At 43.7% G+C, this 19,428-nt stretch overlaps 2 protein-coding genes across 3 annotated transcripts in view; one reads left to right on the top strand and one right to left on the bottom strand.

The window, feature by feature from the left end:
- VEPH1 (ventricular zone expressed PH domain containing 1) overlaps positions 1-19,428 on the top strand; it is a 988,289-nt gene that overhangs the window by 118,460 nt on the left and 850,401 nt on the right. The window lies entirely within an intron of this gene.
- Positions 1-19,428, bottom strand: part of PTX3 (pentraxin 3) — a 29,578-nt gene that overhangs the window by 9,588 nt on the left and 562 nt on the right. The window contains exon 2 of the mRNA XM_063916127.1: positions 18,953-19,399. Coding sequence (XP_063772197.1) covers positions 18,953-19,399 — 447 coding nt within the window. The remainder of the gene's footprint in view (positions 1-18,952; positions 19,400-19,428) is intronic.

Below are 19,428 nucleotides of genomic sequence, written 5' to 3'. Positions count from 1 at the left end.
CTGCTGCTGGCGCTGCTGTTGTTGCTGCTGGGAGTCGATCGTCATCCCAGAGGGGAAGTCGGAAGACCACTTGTACTACTTCTAGTAAGCAATTGACTGTCCAACAGTCCTTTGCGAGGAAGATGAAATATCACAGCAGTCATCCTGCTGCAAAGCGGATAACTCAGGCCTTGGCAGCCTGGGCGGTGAGAAACCTGTTTCCGTTATCCACCGTTAATTCACAGGCAACTACAGACTTGATTGAGGTACTGTGTCCCCGGTACCAAATACCATCTAGGTTCCATTTCTCTAGGCAGGCGATACCGAAAATGTACACAGACCTCAGAAAAAGAGTCACCAGTGTCCTAAAAAATGCAGTTGTACCCAATGTCCACTTAACAACGGACATGTGGACAAGTGGAGCAGGGCAGACTCAGGACTATATGACTGTGACAGCCCACTTGGTAGATGTATTGCCTCCCGCAGCAAGAACAGCAGCGGCGGCACCAGTAGCAGCATCTCGCAAACGCCAACTCGTTCCTAGGCAGGCTACGCTTTGTATCACCGCTTTCCAGAAGAGGCACACAGCTGACAACCTCTTACGGAAACTGAGGAACATCATCGCAGAATGGCTTACCCCAAATGGACTCTCCTGGGGATTTGTGACATCGGACAACGCCAGCAATATTGTGCGTGCATTACATCCGGGCAAATTCCAGCACGTCCCATGTTTTTGCACATACATTTGGTGGTGCAGAATTATTTAAAAAACGACAGGGGCGTGCAAGAGATGCTGTCGGTGGCCCGAAGAATTGCTGGCCACTTTCGGCATTCAGCCACCGCGTGCCGAAGACTGGAGCTCCACCAAACACTCCTGAACCTGCCCTGCCATCATCTGAAGCAAGAGGTGGTAACGAGGTGGAATTCAACCCTTTATATGCTTCAGAGGATGTAGGAGCAGCAAAAGGCCATTCAAGCCTATACATCTGCCTACGATATAGGCAAAGGAGGGGGAATGCACCTGACTCAAGTGCAGTGGAGAATGATTTCAACGTTGTCAGGTCATTCCCCTCATCAGGCTTTTGCAGAAGAAGCTGGAGACATTGAAGGAGGAGCTAAAACAGAGCGATTCCGCTAGGCATGTGGGATTTGTGGATGGAGCCCTTAATTCGCTTAACCAGGATTCACGGGTGGTCAATCTGTTGAAATCAGAGCACTACATTTTGGCCACCGTGCTCGATCCGAGATTTAAAACCTACGTTGGATCTCTCTTTCCGGCAGACACAAGTCTGCAGAGGTTCAAAGATCTGCTGGTGAGAAAATTGTCAAGTCAAGCGGAACGTGACCCATCAACAGCTCCTCCTTCACATTCTCCCGCAACTGGGGGAGCGAGGAAAAGGCTAAGAATTCCGAGCCCACCCGCTGGCGGTGATGCAGGGCAGTCTGGAGCAAGTGCTGACATCTAGTCCGGACTGAAGGACCTGCCAACGATTACTGACATGTGGTCTACTGTCACTGCATATGATTCTCTCACCATTGAAAGAATGGTGGAGGATTATATGAGTGACCGCATCCAAGTAGGCACGTCAGATAGTCCGTACGTATACTGGCAGGAAAAAGAGGCAAATTGCAGAAACTGGCTTTATTCTACCTAAGTTGCCCACCCTCCAGTGTGTACTCCGAAAGAGTGTTTAGTGCAGCCGCTCACCTTGTCAGCAATCGGCGTATGAGGTTACTTCCAGAAAATGTGGAGAAGATGATGTTCATCAAAATGAATTATAATCAATTCCTCCGTGGAGACATTCACCAGCAATTGCCTCCAGAAAGTACACAGGGACCTGAGATGGTGGATTCCAGTGGGGACGAATTAATAATCTGTGAGGAGGGGATGTACACAGTGAAAGGGGTGAGGAATCGGACGATGAGGAGGAGGTGGACATCTTGCCTCTGTAGAGCCAGTTTGTGCAAGGAGAGATTGATTGCTTCTTTTTTGGTGGGGGCCCAAACCAACCAGTCATTTCAGTCACAGTTGTGTAGCAGACTCTGTCGCTGAAATGATGGGTTTGTTAAAGTGTGCATGTCCTGTTTATACAACATAAGGGTGGGTGGGAGGGCCCAAGGACAATTCCATCTTGCACCTCTTTTTTATTTAATTTTTCTTTGCATCATGTGCTGTTTGGGGGACTATTTTTTTGAAGTGCCATCCTGCCTGACACTGCAGTGCCACTCCTAGATGGGCCAGGTGTTTGTGTCGGCCACTTGTGTCGCTTAGCTTAGCCATCCAGCGACCTTGGTGCACCTCTTTTTTTCTTTGCATCATGTGCTGTTTGGGGACTATTTTTTTGAAGTGCCATCCTGTCTGACACTGCAGTGCCACTCCTAGATGGGCCAGGTGTTTGTGTCGGCCACTTGGGTCGCTTAGCTTAGTCATCCAGCGACCTCTGTGCAAATTTTAGGACTAAAAATAATATTGTGAGGTGTGAGGTGTTCAGAATAGACTGAAAATGAGTGGAAATTATGGTTATTGAGGTTAATAATACTATGGGATCAAAATGACCCCCAAATTCTATGATTTAAGCTGTTTTTGAGGGGTTTTTGTAAAAAAAAACCCGAATCCAAAACACACCCGAATCCGACAAAAAATTTTCAGGGAGGTTTTGCCAAAACGCGTCCGAATCCAAAACACGGCAGCGGAACCGAAACCAAAACACAAAACCCGAAAAATGTCCGGTGCACATCACTAGTTTACATAGAGCTGTAACTGGTCATCCACTTCATCTATACACAGCATGTATAGAAGGATACAGTAGGTCAATCATATGTAGTTCCAACTGAAGGGTGCTATGCACAGCAATATGCTGTTTGATTGCCAAAGTGCAACTGGGAATGAGTGCAATCATCTAAGGACCAAATTTAACAAGAGTGATATTCTTGTCATCACTTGTTACAAATGATAAATGGTGCTACAGCCAATCAGATGCTAACTGTCATGTGTTTGAAAAATCACAGTTAGGAGCTGATTGGCTGGAGCACCATTTAACACTCATAATGGGTGATACAAGAATATCACTTGTTGTTAAATCTGGCTCTAAATGTGTAATGCTCATATGAATTAAATGGTAAATTGTAAATTTCTATCTTTGCGTGGAATTTTTTTTTTTATAAGTTAATGTCAGTTCTTTTTTTCACATTTTTACTACAATATTCCCTAAACCCTAACAAGCAATCTCTCTCATCAAAATCCATCCCACTTTTTAGTGGCATATCTATAATGGATACAGATGCTCTTTGGTCCAAGGGTCTCACACTGCACACCCTGCACCCATGTTTAATACTCACCTCCCTGGAGTCACACATCAGCAATGCTGCACAAATCACCGGGACAATGGCCCGTCAGACCTATTCCCGGTGATTTGCGCAAGTGCAGTAGAAAAACTATCATGAACCCTGTTCCCAGAGACCTGCGCATGTGCATTAGACTTTGGCATAGTGCCAGAATCTACTCACCTGTACCGTCCCCTAGAGAGGAGGGGACCCACACGGAGATTATACACAGGCCCCCTCCTCTCTTAATTTGCCCCTGCCTCTTTTACATCTGATTTTAGAGACACCTGGCCTAGCTTCAAGATTCTTGGTAGTTGTCATAGACAACTAACATCCTGTGTATAGAACAGAGACATGGACTTGCCTCACTGCCACCACACACATTAAGTACCCAAATCCTATCTTTAAATGAATGCATCTTAGAAGAAAATTATTATGTAATAATGTTTAAATTCAAGTGTCTACAATATTGTGAATGGACCATGGGAATGTTACCTTTTATACAGTATAATACTAGTCAACCATTTCTCGAGATTGAGCAAAAAGAAACGCACAGCCCCCCACTCAATGTTTTTTGTGGGAAAAATCACGACTTCAGCAACCTGACCATTTATCAAAATTCTGCGACCTTGTTGCACATCTACATCACACACCCCATGAAATGACATCTGAACCATCAAAATCGGTCTTGTCATTTTGGAGTAGTTGCTTAGCCGATTAAATATATACGGATGCCTATATTTTACAATGCACAAATTAAAAAAAAAAATGTGAAGGGACTCTGAGAAATCCAAGCCTATACTATTACATGTTAGCAGCAGTGAGTAAGTGTGTGTAAGCAGCGGTGTAAGTTGTATGTAACATATATGCTGGTTTCCTTACCCAGTGACCAGCAGCCGCAGCATGCATAGGACACAGGCATACAGTGCTAAACCTATCATAAATAAGCCCGTCCCCATACTCCCATTGGCTAGTTTCACAGGTGTCTGGGGGCGGGTTTATTGAAAATAGGCTGATCACCGTGTAGCACATGCTATAGCAATCTTTTTGTTAAAGAACAAACAAACACGGATATATATATTTTATAAATATATATTTGCTTATGGCCCAAAGTATAGATAAACATCTAATAAAGAACACATATTTGGCATCCCTATAAATATTTAATATTGCAGAATTAAATTCTGTGTATATTTATTGAATTTAAATAATTAAGCAAAAAAAGCTAATGGAAGTTTATGGGACATATTTTCAATTCATCCTGTTTTCCCATATCATGACAGAAATGTTACTTGACTATGGAAGCAAAAGCAGAGAGATCCTAATACTGCCCAAATTAAATTCAATGGAGAGGAGAAAACGAATGAACAATTTAGGGCAGAGGTTCTCAAACTCGGTCCTCGGGGGCACACACAGTGCATGTTTTGCAGGTAACCCAGCAGGTGCACAGGTGTATTAATTAGAGATGAGCGGGTTCGGTTTCTCTGAATCCGAACCCGCCAGAACTTCATGTTTTTTTTCACGGGTCCGAGCGACTCGGATCTTCCCGCCTTGCTCGGTTAACCCGAGCGCGCCCGAACGTCATCATGACGCTGTCGGATTCTCGCGAGGCTCGGATTCTATCGCGAGACTCGGATTCTATATAAGGAGCCGCGCGTCGCCGCCATTTTCACACGTGCATTGAGATTGATAGGGAGAGGACGTGGCTGGCGTCCTCTCCATTTAGATTATAAGAGACTGAGAGAGATTTACTGGAGCTGACTAGGAGGAGTACTGTTACTGTAGAAGTGTAGAGACTGAGTGGAGAGAGTTTACTAGTGAGGACAGTGCAGTTTACTTTATAATCCGTTCTCTGCCTGAAAAAAGCGATACACAGCACACAGTGACTCAGTCACATACCATATCTGTGTGCACTGCTCAGGCTCAGGCCAGTGTGCTGCATCATCTATTATCTATATATAATATTATATATATCTGTCTGACTGCTCAGCTCACACAGCTTATAATTGTGGGGGAGACTGGGGAGCACTACTGCAGTGCCAGTTATAGGTTATAGCAGGAGCCAGGAGTACATAATATATTATATAGTGAGTGACCACCAGACACACAGTGCAGTTTATTTAATATATCCGTTCTCTGCCTGAAAAAAGCGATACACACAGTGACTCAGTCAGTCACATACCATATCTGTGTGCACTGCTCAGGCTCAGGCCAGTGTGCTGCATCATCTATTATCTATATATAATATTATATATATCTGTCTGACTGCTCAGCTCACACAGCTTATAATTGTGGGGGAGACTGGGGAGCACTACTGCAGTGCCAGTTATAGGTTATAGCAGGAGCCAGGAGTACATAATATATTATATAGTGAGTGACCACCAGACACACAGTGCAGTTTATTTAATATATCCGTTCTCTGCCTGAAAAAAGCGATACACACAGTGACTCAGTCAGTCACATACCATATCTGTGTGCACTGCTCAGGCTCAGGCCAGTGTGCTGCATCATCTATTATCTATATATAATATTATATATATCTGTCTGACTGCTCAGCTCACACAGCTTATAATTGTGGGGGAGACTGGGGAGCACTACTGCAGTGCCAGTTATAGGTTATAGCAGGAGCCAGGAGTACATAATATATTATATAGTGAGTGACCACCAGACACACAGTGCAGTTTATTTAATATATCCGTTCTCTGCCTGAAAAAAGCGATACACACAGTGACTCAGTCAGTCACATACCATATCTGTGTGCACTGCTCAGGCTCAGGCCAGTGTGCTGCATCATCTATATATATTATATATCTGTCTGACTGCTCAGCTCACACAGCTTATAATTGTGGGGGAGACTGGGGAGCACTACTGCAGTGCCAGTTATAGGTTATAGCAGGAGCCAGGAGTACATATTATATTAAAATTAAACAGTGCACACTTTTGCTGCAGGAGTGCCACTGCCAGTGTGACTGACCAGTGACCTGACCACACTGACCACCAGTATAGTTAGTAGTATACTTATATTGTGATTGCCTGAAAAAGTTAAACACTCGTCGTGTGACTTCACTTGTGTGTTTTTTTTTTTTTTATTCTATAAAAATAAAACTCATTCTGCTGACAGACAGTGTCCAGCAGGTCCGTCATTATATAATATATAATATATACCTGTCCGGCTGCAGTAGTGATATATATATATTTTTTATATCATTTATCATCCAGTCGCAGCAGACACAGTACGGTAGTTCACGGCTGTGGCTACCTCTGTGTCTCTGCACTCGGCAGGCAGTCCGTCCATAATTGTAATACCACCTAACCGTGGATTTTTTTCATTCTTCTTTATACATACATAGTTACATAGACATCTTCTCTTTATCAACCAGTCTATATTAGCTGCAGACACAGTACAGTACGGTAGTTCACGGCTGTGGCTACCTCTGTGTCTGCACTCGGCAGGCAGTCCGTCCATAACTGTATACCACCTAACCGTGGTTTTTTTTCATTCTTCTTTATACATACATAGTTACATAGACATCTTCTCTTTATCAACCAGTCTATATTAGCTGCAGACACAGTACAGTACGGTAGTTCACGGCTGTGGCTACCTCTGTGTCTGCACTCGGCAGGCAGTCCATAATTGTATACTAGTATCCATCTCCATTGTTTACCTGAGGTGCCTTTTAGTTGTGCCTATTAAAATATGGAGAACAAAAATGTTGAGGTTCCAAAATTAGGGAAAGATCAAGATCCACTTCCACCTCGTGCTGAAGCTGCTGCCACTAGTCATGGCCGAGACGATGAAATGCCAGCAACGTCGTCTGCCAAGGCCGACACATACCTTGAATTTGGTGGTGCAGAATTTTTTAAAAAACGACAGGGGCGTGCAAGAGATGCTGTCGGTGGCCAGAAAAATTGCGGGACACTTTCGGCGTACAGGCACCACGTACAGAAGACTGGAGCACCACCAAAAACTACTGAACCTGCCCTGCCATCATCTGAAGCAAGAAGTGGTAACGAGGTGGAATTCAACCCTCTATATGCTTCAGAGGTTGGAGGAGCAGCAAAAGGCCATTCAAGCCTATACAATTGAGCACGATATAGGAGGTGGAATGCACCTGTCTCAAGTGCAGTGGAGAATGATTTCAACGTTGTGCAAGGTTCTGATGCCCTTTGAACTTGCCACACGTGAAGTCAGTTCAGACACTGCCAGCCTGAGTCAGGTCATTCCCCTCATCAGGCTTTTGCAGAAGAAGCTGGAGGCATTGAAGAAGGAGCTAAAAGGGAGCGATTCCGCTAGGCATGTGGGACTTGTGGATGCAGCCCTTAATTCGCTTAACAAGGATTCACGGGTGGTCAATCTGTTGAAATCAGAGCACTACATTTTGGCCACCGTGCTCGATCCTAGATTTAAAGCCTACCTTGGATCTCTCTTTCCGGCAGACACAAGTCTGCTGGGGTTGAAAGACCTGCTGGTGACAAAATTGTCAAGTCAAGCGGAACGCGACCTGTCAACATCTCCTCCTTCACATTCTCCCGCAACTGGGGGTGCGAGGAAAAGGCTCAGAATTCCGAGCCCACCCGCTGGCGGTGATGCAGGGCAGTCTGGAGCGACTGCTGATGCTGACATCTGGTCCGGACTGAAGGACCTGACAACGATTACGGACATGTCGTCTACTGTCACTGCATATGATTCTCTCAACATTGATAGAATGGTGGAGGATTATATGAGTGACCGCATCCAAGTAGGCACGTCACACAGTCCGTACTTATACTGGCAGGAAAAAGAGGCAATTTGGAGGCCCTTGCACAAACTGGCTTTATTCTATCTAAGTTGCCCTCCCACAAGTGTGTACTCCGAAAGAGTGTTTAGTGCCGCCGCTCACCTTGTCAGCAATCGGCGTACGAGGTTACATCCAGAAAATGTGGAGAAGATGATGTTCATTAAAATGAATTATAATCAATTCCTCCGCGGAGACATTGACCAGCAGCAATTGCCTCCACAAAGTACACAGGGAGCTGAGATGGTGGATTCCAGTGGGGACGAATTGATAATCTGTGAGGAGGGGGATGTACACGGTGATATATCGGAGGGTGAAGATGAGGTGGACATCTTGCCTCTGTAGAGCCAGTTTGTGCAAGGAGAGATTAATTGCTTCTTTTTGGGGGGGGGTCCAAACCAACCCGTCATATCAGTCACAGTCGTGTGGCAGACCCTGTCACTGAAATGATGGGTTGGTTAAAGTGTGCATGTCCTGTTTTGTTTATACAACATAAGGGTGGGTGGGAGGGCCCAAGGACAATTCCATCTTGCACCTCTTTTTTCTTTTCTTTTTCTTTGCATCATGTGCTGATTGGGGAGGGTTTTTTGGAAGGGACATCCTGCGTGACACTGCAGTGCCACTCCTAGATGGGCCCGGTGTTTGTGTCGGCCACTAGGGTCGCTAATCTTACTCACACAGTCAGCTACCTCATTGCGCCTCTTTTTTTCTTTGCGTCATGTGCTGTTTGGGGAGGGTTTTTTGGAAGGGACATCCTGCGTGACACTGCAGTGCCACTCCTAGATGGGCCCGGTGTTTGTGTCGGCCACTAGGGTCGCTAATCTTACTCACACAGCTACCTCATTACGCCTCTTTTTTTCTTTGCGTCATGTGCTGTTTGGGGAGGGTTTTTTGGAAGGGCCATCCTGCGTGACACTGCAGTGCCACTCCTAGATGGGCCCGGTGTTTGTGTCGGCCACTAGGGTCGCTAATCTTACTCACACAGCTACCTCATTGCGCCTCTTTTTTTCTTTGCGTCATGTGCTGTTTGGGGAGGGTTTTTTGGAAGGGACATCCTGCGTGACACTGCAGTGCCACTCCTAGATGGGCCCGGTGTTTGTGTCGGCCACTAGGGTCGCTTATCTTACTCACACAGCGACCTCGGTGCAAATTTTAGGACTAAAAATAATATTGTGAGGTGTGAGGTATTCAGAATAGACTGAAAATGAGTGTAAATTATGGTTTTTGAGGTTAATAATACTTTGGGATCAAAATGACCCCCAAATTCTATGATTTAAGCTGTTTTTTTGTGTTTTTTGAAAAAAACACCCGAATCCAAAACACACCCGAATCCGACAAAAAAAATTCGGTGAGGTTTTGCCAAAACGCGTTCGAACCCAAAACACGGCCGCGGAACCGAACCCAAAACCAAAACACAAAACCCGAAAAATTTCAGGCGCTCATCTCTAGTATTAATTACTCACTGACACATTTTAAAAGGTCCACAGGTGGAGCTAATTATTTCACTTGTGATTCTGTAAGGAGACCTGCAAAACATGCACTGTGTGTGCCCCCGAGGACCGAGTTTGAGAACCTCTGATTTAGGGGGTAATTCCAAGTTGATCGCAGCAGGAATTTAGTTAGCAATTGGGCAAACCCATGTGCACTGCAGGGGAGGCAGATTTAACATGTGCAGAGAGAGCTAGATTTGGGTGGGTTATTTTATTTCTGTGCAGGGTAAAAAATACTGGCTGCTTTATTTTTACACTGCAAATTAGATTGCAGATTGAACACACCCCACCCAAATCTAACTCTTTCTGCACATGTTAAATCTGCCTCCCCTGCAGTGCACATGGTTTTGCCCAATTGCTAACTAAATTCCTGCTGCGATCAACTTGGAATTACCCCCTTAGTTCTGTTGAAATTGGCAGAAATACAAAAAAATATGAGGCTTCTTGGGGGGAACTATGAAGGGATTAAAACACTATTATGGTGATAAACTGTGATACAAAAAAACTTTTTCTGACTGCAAGAGTAGTTTAGCTATTGGAGGCTCACAGTAAAATTGCAATGTCACGTGGATATAATCTAATGAAATGGATTGCCCACTTGTCATTGAGGAGAACTGTTCTATATCAAACATTAACTAAAGTTACACATACTTTAAAACCCAAATCACTGCCACTTACAGCAATTTATACAAAGATAAGCAGATGGCAAGAGAAATGGGAAGCTTGCTGGACTAAATGTAAAGTACAGGGGAGCAATTCTTAAAGTCATAATTAATAAAATATCACTCCATTAAGGAAGCTTGCAGGGGGCCTGTGTAGGGAATTTGTCTGACTCATTTCCTGTACAAAGAGCCTGTGTGGCTGTAAATTATCCATGCTCGTGACAGGAACAAATAAAGGATTCCACCTCTACTCACTTTCTAAAAAAAGACACAACAAATTCCATTTGATTATCTAGATTAAATAATTATGAATATACTTCCCCATTACATTGTAGGTAGCTACTTGTTCAGATACTGTTCTGAAATGTCAGCATCACCATCTGAAATAGAATATTTAATTAACAGGCTTTTGACTTGATTATCGAGGCCTTAAATTAAAAACAGTTCTACAAAAGACCAACAACTGTGTGATTAGAAACTCCCTTAAGAGCTTCACTGGCTGCTTTCCAAGTTTTGCCAGAAATCAAAACCAGTTGCAAAACTTTCTTTGAAAGCCTCTGTCCAGTGCCTGAGTAACATTTAGCAATATATTTGCTGATATTGCATTCAAGAGAGATACAACAGAAGTTAAGCCAGCACCAAATAAATGAGATGAACTCTGGTTAGTGTTTGAGCAACAGTAACAATAACTTGGATTCTAAATGTATAATTAATTAAGCCTTGTGCCTGGGGTAATATTCAGGCTGTCATTTACAAAAAGTTAAATGCTACTGGGCAAATGTAGCAATACCCACATGCTCAGAAACAAATTGGAAAGGTAGCAATACCCACATGCCCAGAAACAACGTGGAATGGAAGCAATACCCACATGCCCAGAAACAACGTGGAATGGAAGCAATACCCACATGCCCAGAAACAACGTGGAATGGAAGCAATACCCACATGCACAGAAACAACGTGGAATGGAAGCAATAGCCACATGCCCAGAAACAACGTGGAAAGGTAGCAATACCCACATGCCCAGAAACAACGTGGAATGGAAGCAATACCCACATGCCCAGAAACAATGTGGAAAGGTAGAAATACCCACATGCCCAGAAACAACGTGGAAAGGTAGCAATACTCACATGCCCAGAAACAACGTGGAAAGGTAGCAATACCCACATGCCCAGAAACAACGTGGAAAGGTAGCAATACCCACATGCCCAGAAACAATGTGGAATGGAAGCAATACCCACATGCCCAGAAACAACGTGGAAAGGTAGCAATACCCACATGCCCAGAAACAACGTGGAATGGAAGCAATACCCACATGCCCAGAAACAACGTGGAAAAGTAGCAATACCCACATGCCCAGAAACAACGTGGAAAGGTAGAAATACCCACATGCCCAGAAACAACGTGGAAAGGTAGCAATACTCACATGCTCAGAAACAACGTGGAAAGGTAGCAATACCCACATGCCCAGAAACAACGTGGAAAGGTAGCATACCCACATGCCCAGAAACAATGTGGAATGGAAGCAATACCCACATGCCCAGAAACAACGTGGAAAGGTAGCAATACCCACATGCCCAGAAACAACGTGGAATGGAAGCAATACCCACATGCCCAGAAACAACGTGGAAAAGTAGCAATACCCACATGCCCAGAAACGACGTGGAAAGCTAGTCAGGCCCAGAAACAATGTAGAAAGGTAGCAATACCCACATGCCCAGAAACAACGTGGAAAAGTAGCAATACACACATGGCCAGAAACGACGTGGAAAGCTAGTCAAGCCCAGAAACAACGTAGAAAGGTAGCAATACCCATATGCCCAGAAACAATGTGGAAAGGTAGCAATACCTACATGCCCAGAAACGACGTGGAAAGCTAGTCATGCCCAGAAACAACGTGGAAAGGTAGTAATACCCACATGCCCAGAAACAATGTGGAAAGGTAGCAATACCCACATACCCAGAAACAATGTGGAAAGGTAGCCATGCCCGCATGCCCAGAAACAATGTGGATCAGTGTTGTTTGGACATATTGTATAAACCTATTCAGTAGTCAAGTGCAATCTATAAAGCTGTCGCATTTGAAGTTTGAGGTGTCTATAATGATGCTTGAAAGGGCAGAATATTAGACTTTTGGATATAGTGATCGAACATTGTTAGTTCAACCCTGGAGATAAATTAATTAAATAGGTGTAAAAATAGGAGTGCGGCTAGATATCGTCTCTGGTTATCTGTAGTGAATTGATTCAACATGGTGGCAATTCATATTTAATGGTAAAAATAATTATAGCTATGCTGTTTGGCAGCTGGAGCAATACCACAACCAGTAAGAATAGTGGGCCTAATTCAGAGTTGATCGAAACAGCAAATTTGTTAGCACTTGGGCAAAACCATGTGCACTGCGGGGCAGATAGAAAATGTGCAGAGAGAGTTAGATTTGGGTGTGGTGTGTTCAAACTGAAATCTAAATTGCAGTGTAAAAATAAAGCAGCCAGTATTTACTCTGCACAGAAACAAAATAACCCACCCAAATCTAACTCTCTCTGCAAATTTTATATCTGCCACCCCTGCAGTGCACATGGTTTTACCCAACTGCTAACAAATTTTGTTGCTGCGATCGACTCTGAATTACCCCCATAGATTGATGTGTTTGCATTGGCCTCACCAACCAACAACCTGGCTATAGATAATATTCTGTAACCCCGCTTAAATTTGTATTGGCATTGCCTGCATTTGATTTGGTCCCACCGACTTGTGGACACTTTTTTTTTTTTTTCAAGGGCACTTTAACTCCCCAATCTGCCCCTGGTCTATACACTGGTTACATACTGAGTAAAATAAACAAAAAAATAAATGATTTTTATATGGACTGAACCCTATCTAACTAAACAAGACACTGTACACCAGCTTGACCACCTAGCCAATGCATTACTGAATGCTGGATTTCCATAGAATACATGTAATGCTGAACAAACATGCCAAAATCATACAGAAAAAAAGAAGCACCTTACATCTAGCTATTTAACAGATCCCAAAAAGGCTTTTCTTTTTCATTTAATTCAATTTAATTGCAAAACTGTATAGATCCTTCATCTAGCATGCTGTAGTAAGATGTCATACGTCGTAAGATGGTCCAAGAGGAGTAGCTTATCAGATTTTTCTTAAAATTTAGCATCTTGGTCTCATCACACATGGGTGGTCATTCCGAGTTGTTCGCTCGTTATTTTTTTTTCGCAACGGAGCGATTAGTCGCTAATGCGCATGCGCAATGTCCTCAGTGCGACTGCGCCAAGTAAATTTGCTATGCAGTTAGGTATTTTACTCACGGCATTACGAGGTTTTTTCTTCGTTCTGGTGATCGTAATGTGATTGACAGGAAGTGGGTGTTTCTGGGCGGAAACTGGCCGTTTTATGGGAGTGTGTGAAAAAACGCTGCCGTTTCTGGGAAAAACGCGGGAGTGGCCGGAGAAACGGAGGAGTGTCTGGGCGAACGCTGGGTGTGTTTGTGACGTCAAACCAGGAACGACAAGCACTGAACTGATCGCACTGGCAGAGTAAGTCTCGAGCTACTCAGAAACTGCACAGAGAAGTCTTTTCGCAATATTGCGAATCTTTCGTTCGCAATTTTGAGAAGCTAAGATTCACTTCCAGTAGGCGGCGGCTTAGCGTGTGCAATGCTGCTAAAAGCAGCTTGCGAGCGAACAACTCGGAATGAGGGCCATGGAGCGAAAAGCTGCCCACAGTGTACCAGAGATTCTGGGCGGGGATTTTAGCTGCACAGGAAGTGGTTTCATACAGTTTTATTGCTTCCAGTTGTTTTAATTGTGCGAATAAGATGCACATTTTAACAAAGAAAAAATGCTTGGCCTGGCCAACTTGCACGGGACCTGGTGTGCCAAGAGGGGCTATTTGGCACAACTGGAGCCACAGTATAAAATGACACATCTGTATGGTAAACTTGTCCTGTATACAAATTGATGTGGTGGGCACCCCTGGAATACAGTGTACAGGGCCGTAAGTAGGAGTGTGCGAGTGGAGCCCTGGGGCTGGCATCATAGCAGACCCTCAGCTTCTGCATCTTACTAGCACCCTGAAGCCAGAATCACTCTGCCCACACACCCTGCAGCCTATCCTTAGGACACTCCAGTCAGTGCCTTTCTGCTTCAGTCATGGCGCAAATGCCCACTCACCCCCGATGCGCAGCTTTAGGACTGCATGTGCTCAAGAGAGGGGGCGGTGGCCCGCTCAGCAAAGGGATGCAGTGCAGGGAGGCGCTAGGCAGGAGAGGCGCTCTCCCTGCTCTGCATCCCTGTGCTGTGCGCTGTTGCTGTCAGCTGCCGCTGCGCCTATCACTGTACGAGCAGCGGCAGCCAGCAGCCTGGATCGCAGCTCTTCCAGTCCCCACTCCAACCATGGAGCAGATGTCATCTCCTCCCGTTCCATCCCGTGTCAGCGCAGTGAAGCTAGCAGGAGGGGGTGTGGGGGCGGGACTGACTCAGGGAGCAGAGAGCTGCAGTTACTGCTGACTGCAGTACTGCCAGGAGCCACTAGATGCCCCCATCTTCATAGACAGAGCCATCTCATCACCTGCCAGGACTCAGGAACAATAGAGAGACTGTCCGTCCCAGTACAGAGGAACTAAGTGAGTTTTCTTTGTATGTGTGATTGTCTATCTATCTATCTATCTATTTATCTATCTATCTATCTATCTATTATCTATCTATCTGTCTGTCTATATAGCTATGTGTCTATCTATTTATTTATTTATCTATCTGTCTATGTGTCTATTATCTATCTATGTGGCTGTCTATCTGTTTATGTGTCTGTCCAGGGGCGGAACTGCCGGAGACAACGTAGTCTGTTGCCACCGGGTTCCAGCCCAGAAGGGGGCACTTCCTCCATTGTCCCCGTTCCATTTGTACCCATTCTGCAGTTGCTGTAGAAGAGGAGCCACCAAGCGCAGCGTCTATCATCAGCGGTGCTCGCTCCTCCTCTGTGACTGTCTTGGTGCTCTAGCCTGCAGACATCACGTGACATCCGACAGCATCCCAGAGTGAGGAGCCGGCGATGTAAGGGGTCATGGCTAAACCGGAAAGCACCAGGAACACATCGGTGTCCCTTTTACATAGGCGCTGCCTGGCTGAGTAGCCCGGGGTCCGGAGGCTGTACACGCGGCCTGCACTGAGTCAATGTCCCTTCTCCTGGTGTGTCGGCGTCTGGGTTTCTGCTTTCTCTGTGCTGTGATGCGGCCGCATCTCTCACTCCCTCCACACTCTGGCCAACGCCTTCCAGCTGTACAGTAGCTGGAAACCCGAGGGATCGTGCTGCACAGTGAGGAGCCGGCCGGGACACCGTGCGGGTGAGCAGTGTGGGGCTGTCACTGACTGGGGAGTGAGCACGGGAATCCAGGCTGCAGTGTCAAGTGCAAGCCCTATTGGGGGAGAGGGGAATGGGGGGCGCCGAACTTTGGTGCACACTGTCCCTTTATTAAGTATGGGAGGGAGGGCGCAAATTTATAGTTTGCAGGGGGGCGCCGAACACCCTTGCACCAGCCCTGCGTCAAAGGGTGAACTTATACCATCTTATGCTCCTGACAGTGTGTTATATGTACATCTAGTGCTTGCTGATAGACAGGTAATCCAGTCCATTTTTGCTTAGAGAGTGGGTCATTTTAATTTGCGACAATATATTGGAAAATTAGGAAATTAACAAAACACTATAGTACTAATCTAGTTTTTTAGGCAGTTTTGGATATAATCCACTTTAGATGTATGAAGTATATTTGGAGATTGCTGTCTAATGATTGTCTGCAAACTGCTCTGAGAATATATAGAGGCGGATTGGTCATAGGGTTCACCAGGAAGATTCCTGGTAGGACGACATGTCTGTGGGTCCTGTTTTGTGTGTTGCCCAACCCCCAACATGACAGGCAGCCCACCGCAATCCGTACACTGCATTGTCCCCATTCATTCTGTTATTCCATCTCTGCAGTACAGTAACTCTGCCATCCAGTGATACTGCCATGTTTACATGGTATGTTATACCTATTGTGCTGCCCATGTCGGGCCACTTCTACAAAATTTAAATGGTCACTTTTAGTTCCCAATCTGCCCCTGGTCTCAGATACAACTGCATCAAAAGACGCAAGGAAGGACGCGATTGCGTACAATCAGGCCCTATGAGGAGGGATCCCGCTCCCCTCAAGAGACCCCACCTCCATTAGGGCTGCTTTCATAAATTTCCCGGGCTAGTTTTCCATTCCAATCCGCCGCTGAGAATATATATATGATTCAGAAAACAATCTGATCCATCACAACCTATAATTTGCTTTGTATAAACAGTATGTCTTGTCCAGACCTCAGGTTTGTAATATCATCTCCTGAAAGACAGAAAAATGTTTGGCCTACTTTGCTACAATTCCTTGTTTGCAGTGTGTAACAAAATATTAAACGAATTAGGGTTAATTCATCAGAGACTTTATATTGATATGTTTAAAATTTTCTTGAGTTTAAAAAACCATGTAGCAAGGTTAATCAAAGCGACAGAAACCTATGCTTTTACTATGGTGACTGACATCTAGACTAATTGCCAAAGTACAGTACATGAATGGTATTAAATGTAGTGCTCTGGATGCTGGAGGCAAATGTCACATAATGACTTGTACTTCCTGAAAGTAATCCTTCTTGTCCTTAATGAGTCACATTAATTGCCTGATTCACGTTTGTAAGTAAAGCAAAACAGCAAGCAACTGGGCAAAATCATGTTGTACTGCATGTGGGGCAGATGTAACAGGTGCCGAGACACACAGATTTGGGTAGGGTTTGTTCAAACCCGAAATCTAAATTGCAGTGTAAAAATATAGCTAATATTTGTGGGCTACATGTAAAAGCAGCTAGTATTTACCCTGCACAAAAAAAAAAAGTTGCATCGCAATATGGTTTGTTCCAGGCACAAAGATACATGCTTTTGCTTTTTTTTTTACAAACATAAATCAGGCTCTAAGCACCAATGAATGTGCTCAAGGAGCCAAGTATTTTAAAAAAAATTGTTACCAAAGTACAGGATTATATATTTGTTGTAATGACGATTGGAGGCTAGGGACAGAAGTGGGAACAGAGTGATGCTGCATTGCTTATTAGTTTTAGCAGTCCACACTCACATTTATAATTTCTTGAGTAATAATTTTTTACCCTCAGTGTATTGAACGTCATTAGACATTTGATGTTTTGCACTGAATGTGCTCCACAAGACTTCCTGTCTGTGACTGAGGCCAGCTGTATTGGAACTCTTGGTTTGTTGCCAGCTGGACCCCAATGCTTCACATTTACAATTCACAAAACTCATGATAAGGTGATGTCACTCATAATACAGTAAACTTCCAGGTGGACATTGACAAGGGAACGACAAATGCCTTAAATTATTTGTGTGTATTCTTTTAACAGATTAAAATGTATTTTTATCAAGTTGTTTAATTGCTTCATAACAAAACTGTTTCAGTTTTTGCTTATTATATATTAATCACACTGAATAAGAGGTACACTGTCAGTCCAGTACAATTACAAAATGAGTGATGTGATACAAGTGTGAACAGATGGATTGATAACATTGTTTGAGTCTTGAAGTTTGCGATCCAAAACTCTGAACAGCACAATCTCCAGTAAATCAGCTGCCAACGTTCCCTGGTCACTCATATATTATTACTCCTATATGAACTAATGAAAGCATCTGAGTCACTATTCCCCAATGCCCTGTACACACACACACACACACACACACACACACACACACACACACACACACACACACACACACACACTTTGCAGCTTGCTTGTAGCACACTAATGTTAAAGGTAGTACATTTATGGAGCACTGCTTAGCTAATGTGGCCCTGGCATTAGGTACAATGCTTAAACAGTCAGATCCCATATCCCAAAGTTATTCCTAATAGCAGATATATTATAATTACATATTATCCTTTTAACACACACACACACACACACACACACACACACACACACACACACACACACACACACACACACACACACACACATATAGTAATTAGTAATGGAAACTCTTATCTGGTCCTTGTGATATAATGAGGAATTTCGCATTAGCATGCATTCTGTTCTAACCATTAAATTAGTCGCAATATATTTTATGTACCAAGGACCTCTTACTTTTGTTCCAGGAAATGGTTATTTTAAAACTTTTGCAAATAAAAAGATCATAAAAATAAACAGTTACCTACTCAAAACTATTAGAATACACATATAATAACTGGCAGACAATAATAAACATAAATGAATGAAAACATGTCTAGATTGATTGTTAATATTATCTCCAATATGGTCAACTTATTAAAATAATACCTATTATATAATATAATAAAGTTTTGTGTGTGGGTGTGTATACACACACACACACACACACACACACACACACACACACACACACACACACACACACACACACACATATATAAATTTAGGGTGACCATAATATCCCTTTAATCTGTGACACCTATGATTTACACAGGCTAAACTTTAGCCCGAATTCCACCTGGTTTTAGCCAGCCACAGAACCTGTGTAAATCATATGTGTCCCAGATTAAAGGGGTATTATGGTCACTGTATATATATAGTTGCAAACTTTGTTTAACAAATGAATCTGCACGCACATTATGCAAATGGATTAACTGTTGCTACTAGTAGATTAATTTTACCTGATGGTAGTTGGGACTTGCTGATCCAAGCTTTGGTTTTCAGTATAAAATCAATGAGTGCTTTTGTGGTTTCTTCATCTTCATCTTCATCTTCTAGATCTTCTGTATTTGTGCATTTAGAATTATTTACTTTTTTCAAGTCACTTTCAATGCGGTCAAGTCTTTCTGCTATTTCAAGGTTTAAAGTAATTGTTGTTTCTGCATATTTTCTCAAAGTGGCATCAGGCTGACACGTTGTCTGCAATATATCTGCAATCTCTGAAGTCATGTTCTTAATGCAGTTACTGCAAGACTGTGCTGACTTTGTAGCTCTCTCCTTCTCTAGATCCTCCTTAGCTTCTTCAAAGTACTGAATCAGCATATTCTGTCTCATATGAGAGTTTTCTAGCATTGTAAATAACTTATCCCACCTTGAAAAGTCTTTTATTTGGCAATCTGTTAAAGTAACTAAAACATAAAAATGCAAGTTATAATTG

The sequence above is a fragment of the Pseudophryne corroboree genome, chromosome 4 (assembly GCF_028390025.1).
Source record: "Pseudophryne corroboree isolate aPseCor3 chromosome 4, aPseCor3.hap2, whole genome shotgun sequence".
Classification (NCBI taxonomy): Eukaryota; Metazoa; Chordata; class Amphibia; order Anura; family Myobatrachidae; genus Pseudophryne; species Pseudophryne corroboree.
The sequence above is the reverse complement of the archived record's forward strand: the minus strand, read 5'-3'. Positions and strand labels throughout refer to the sequence as shown.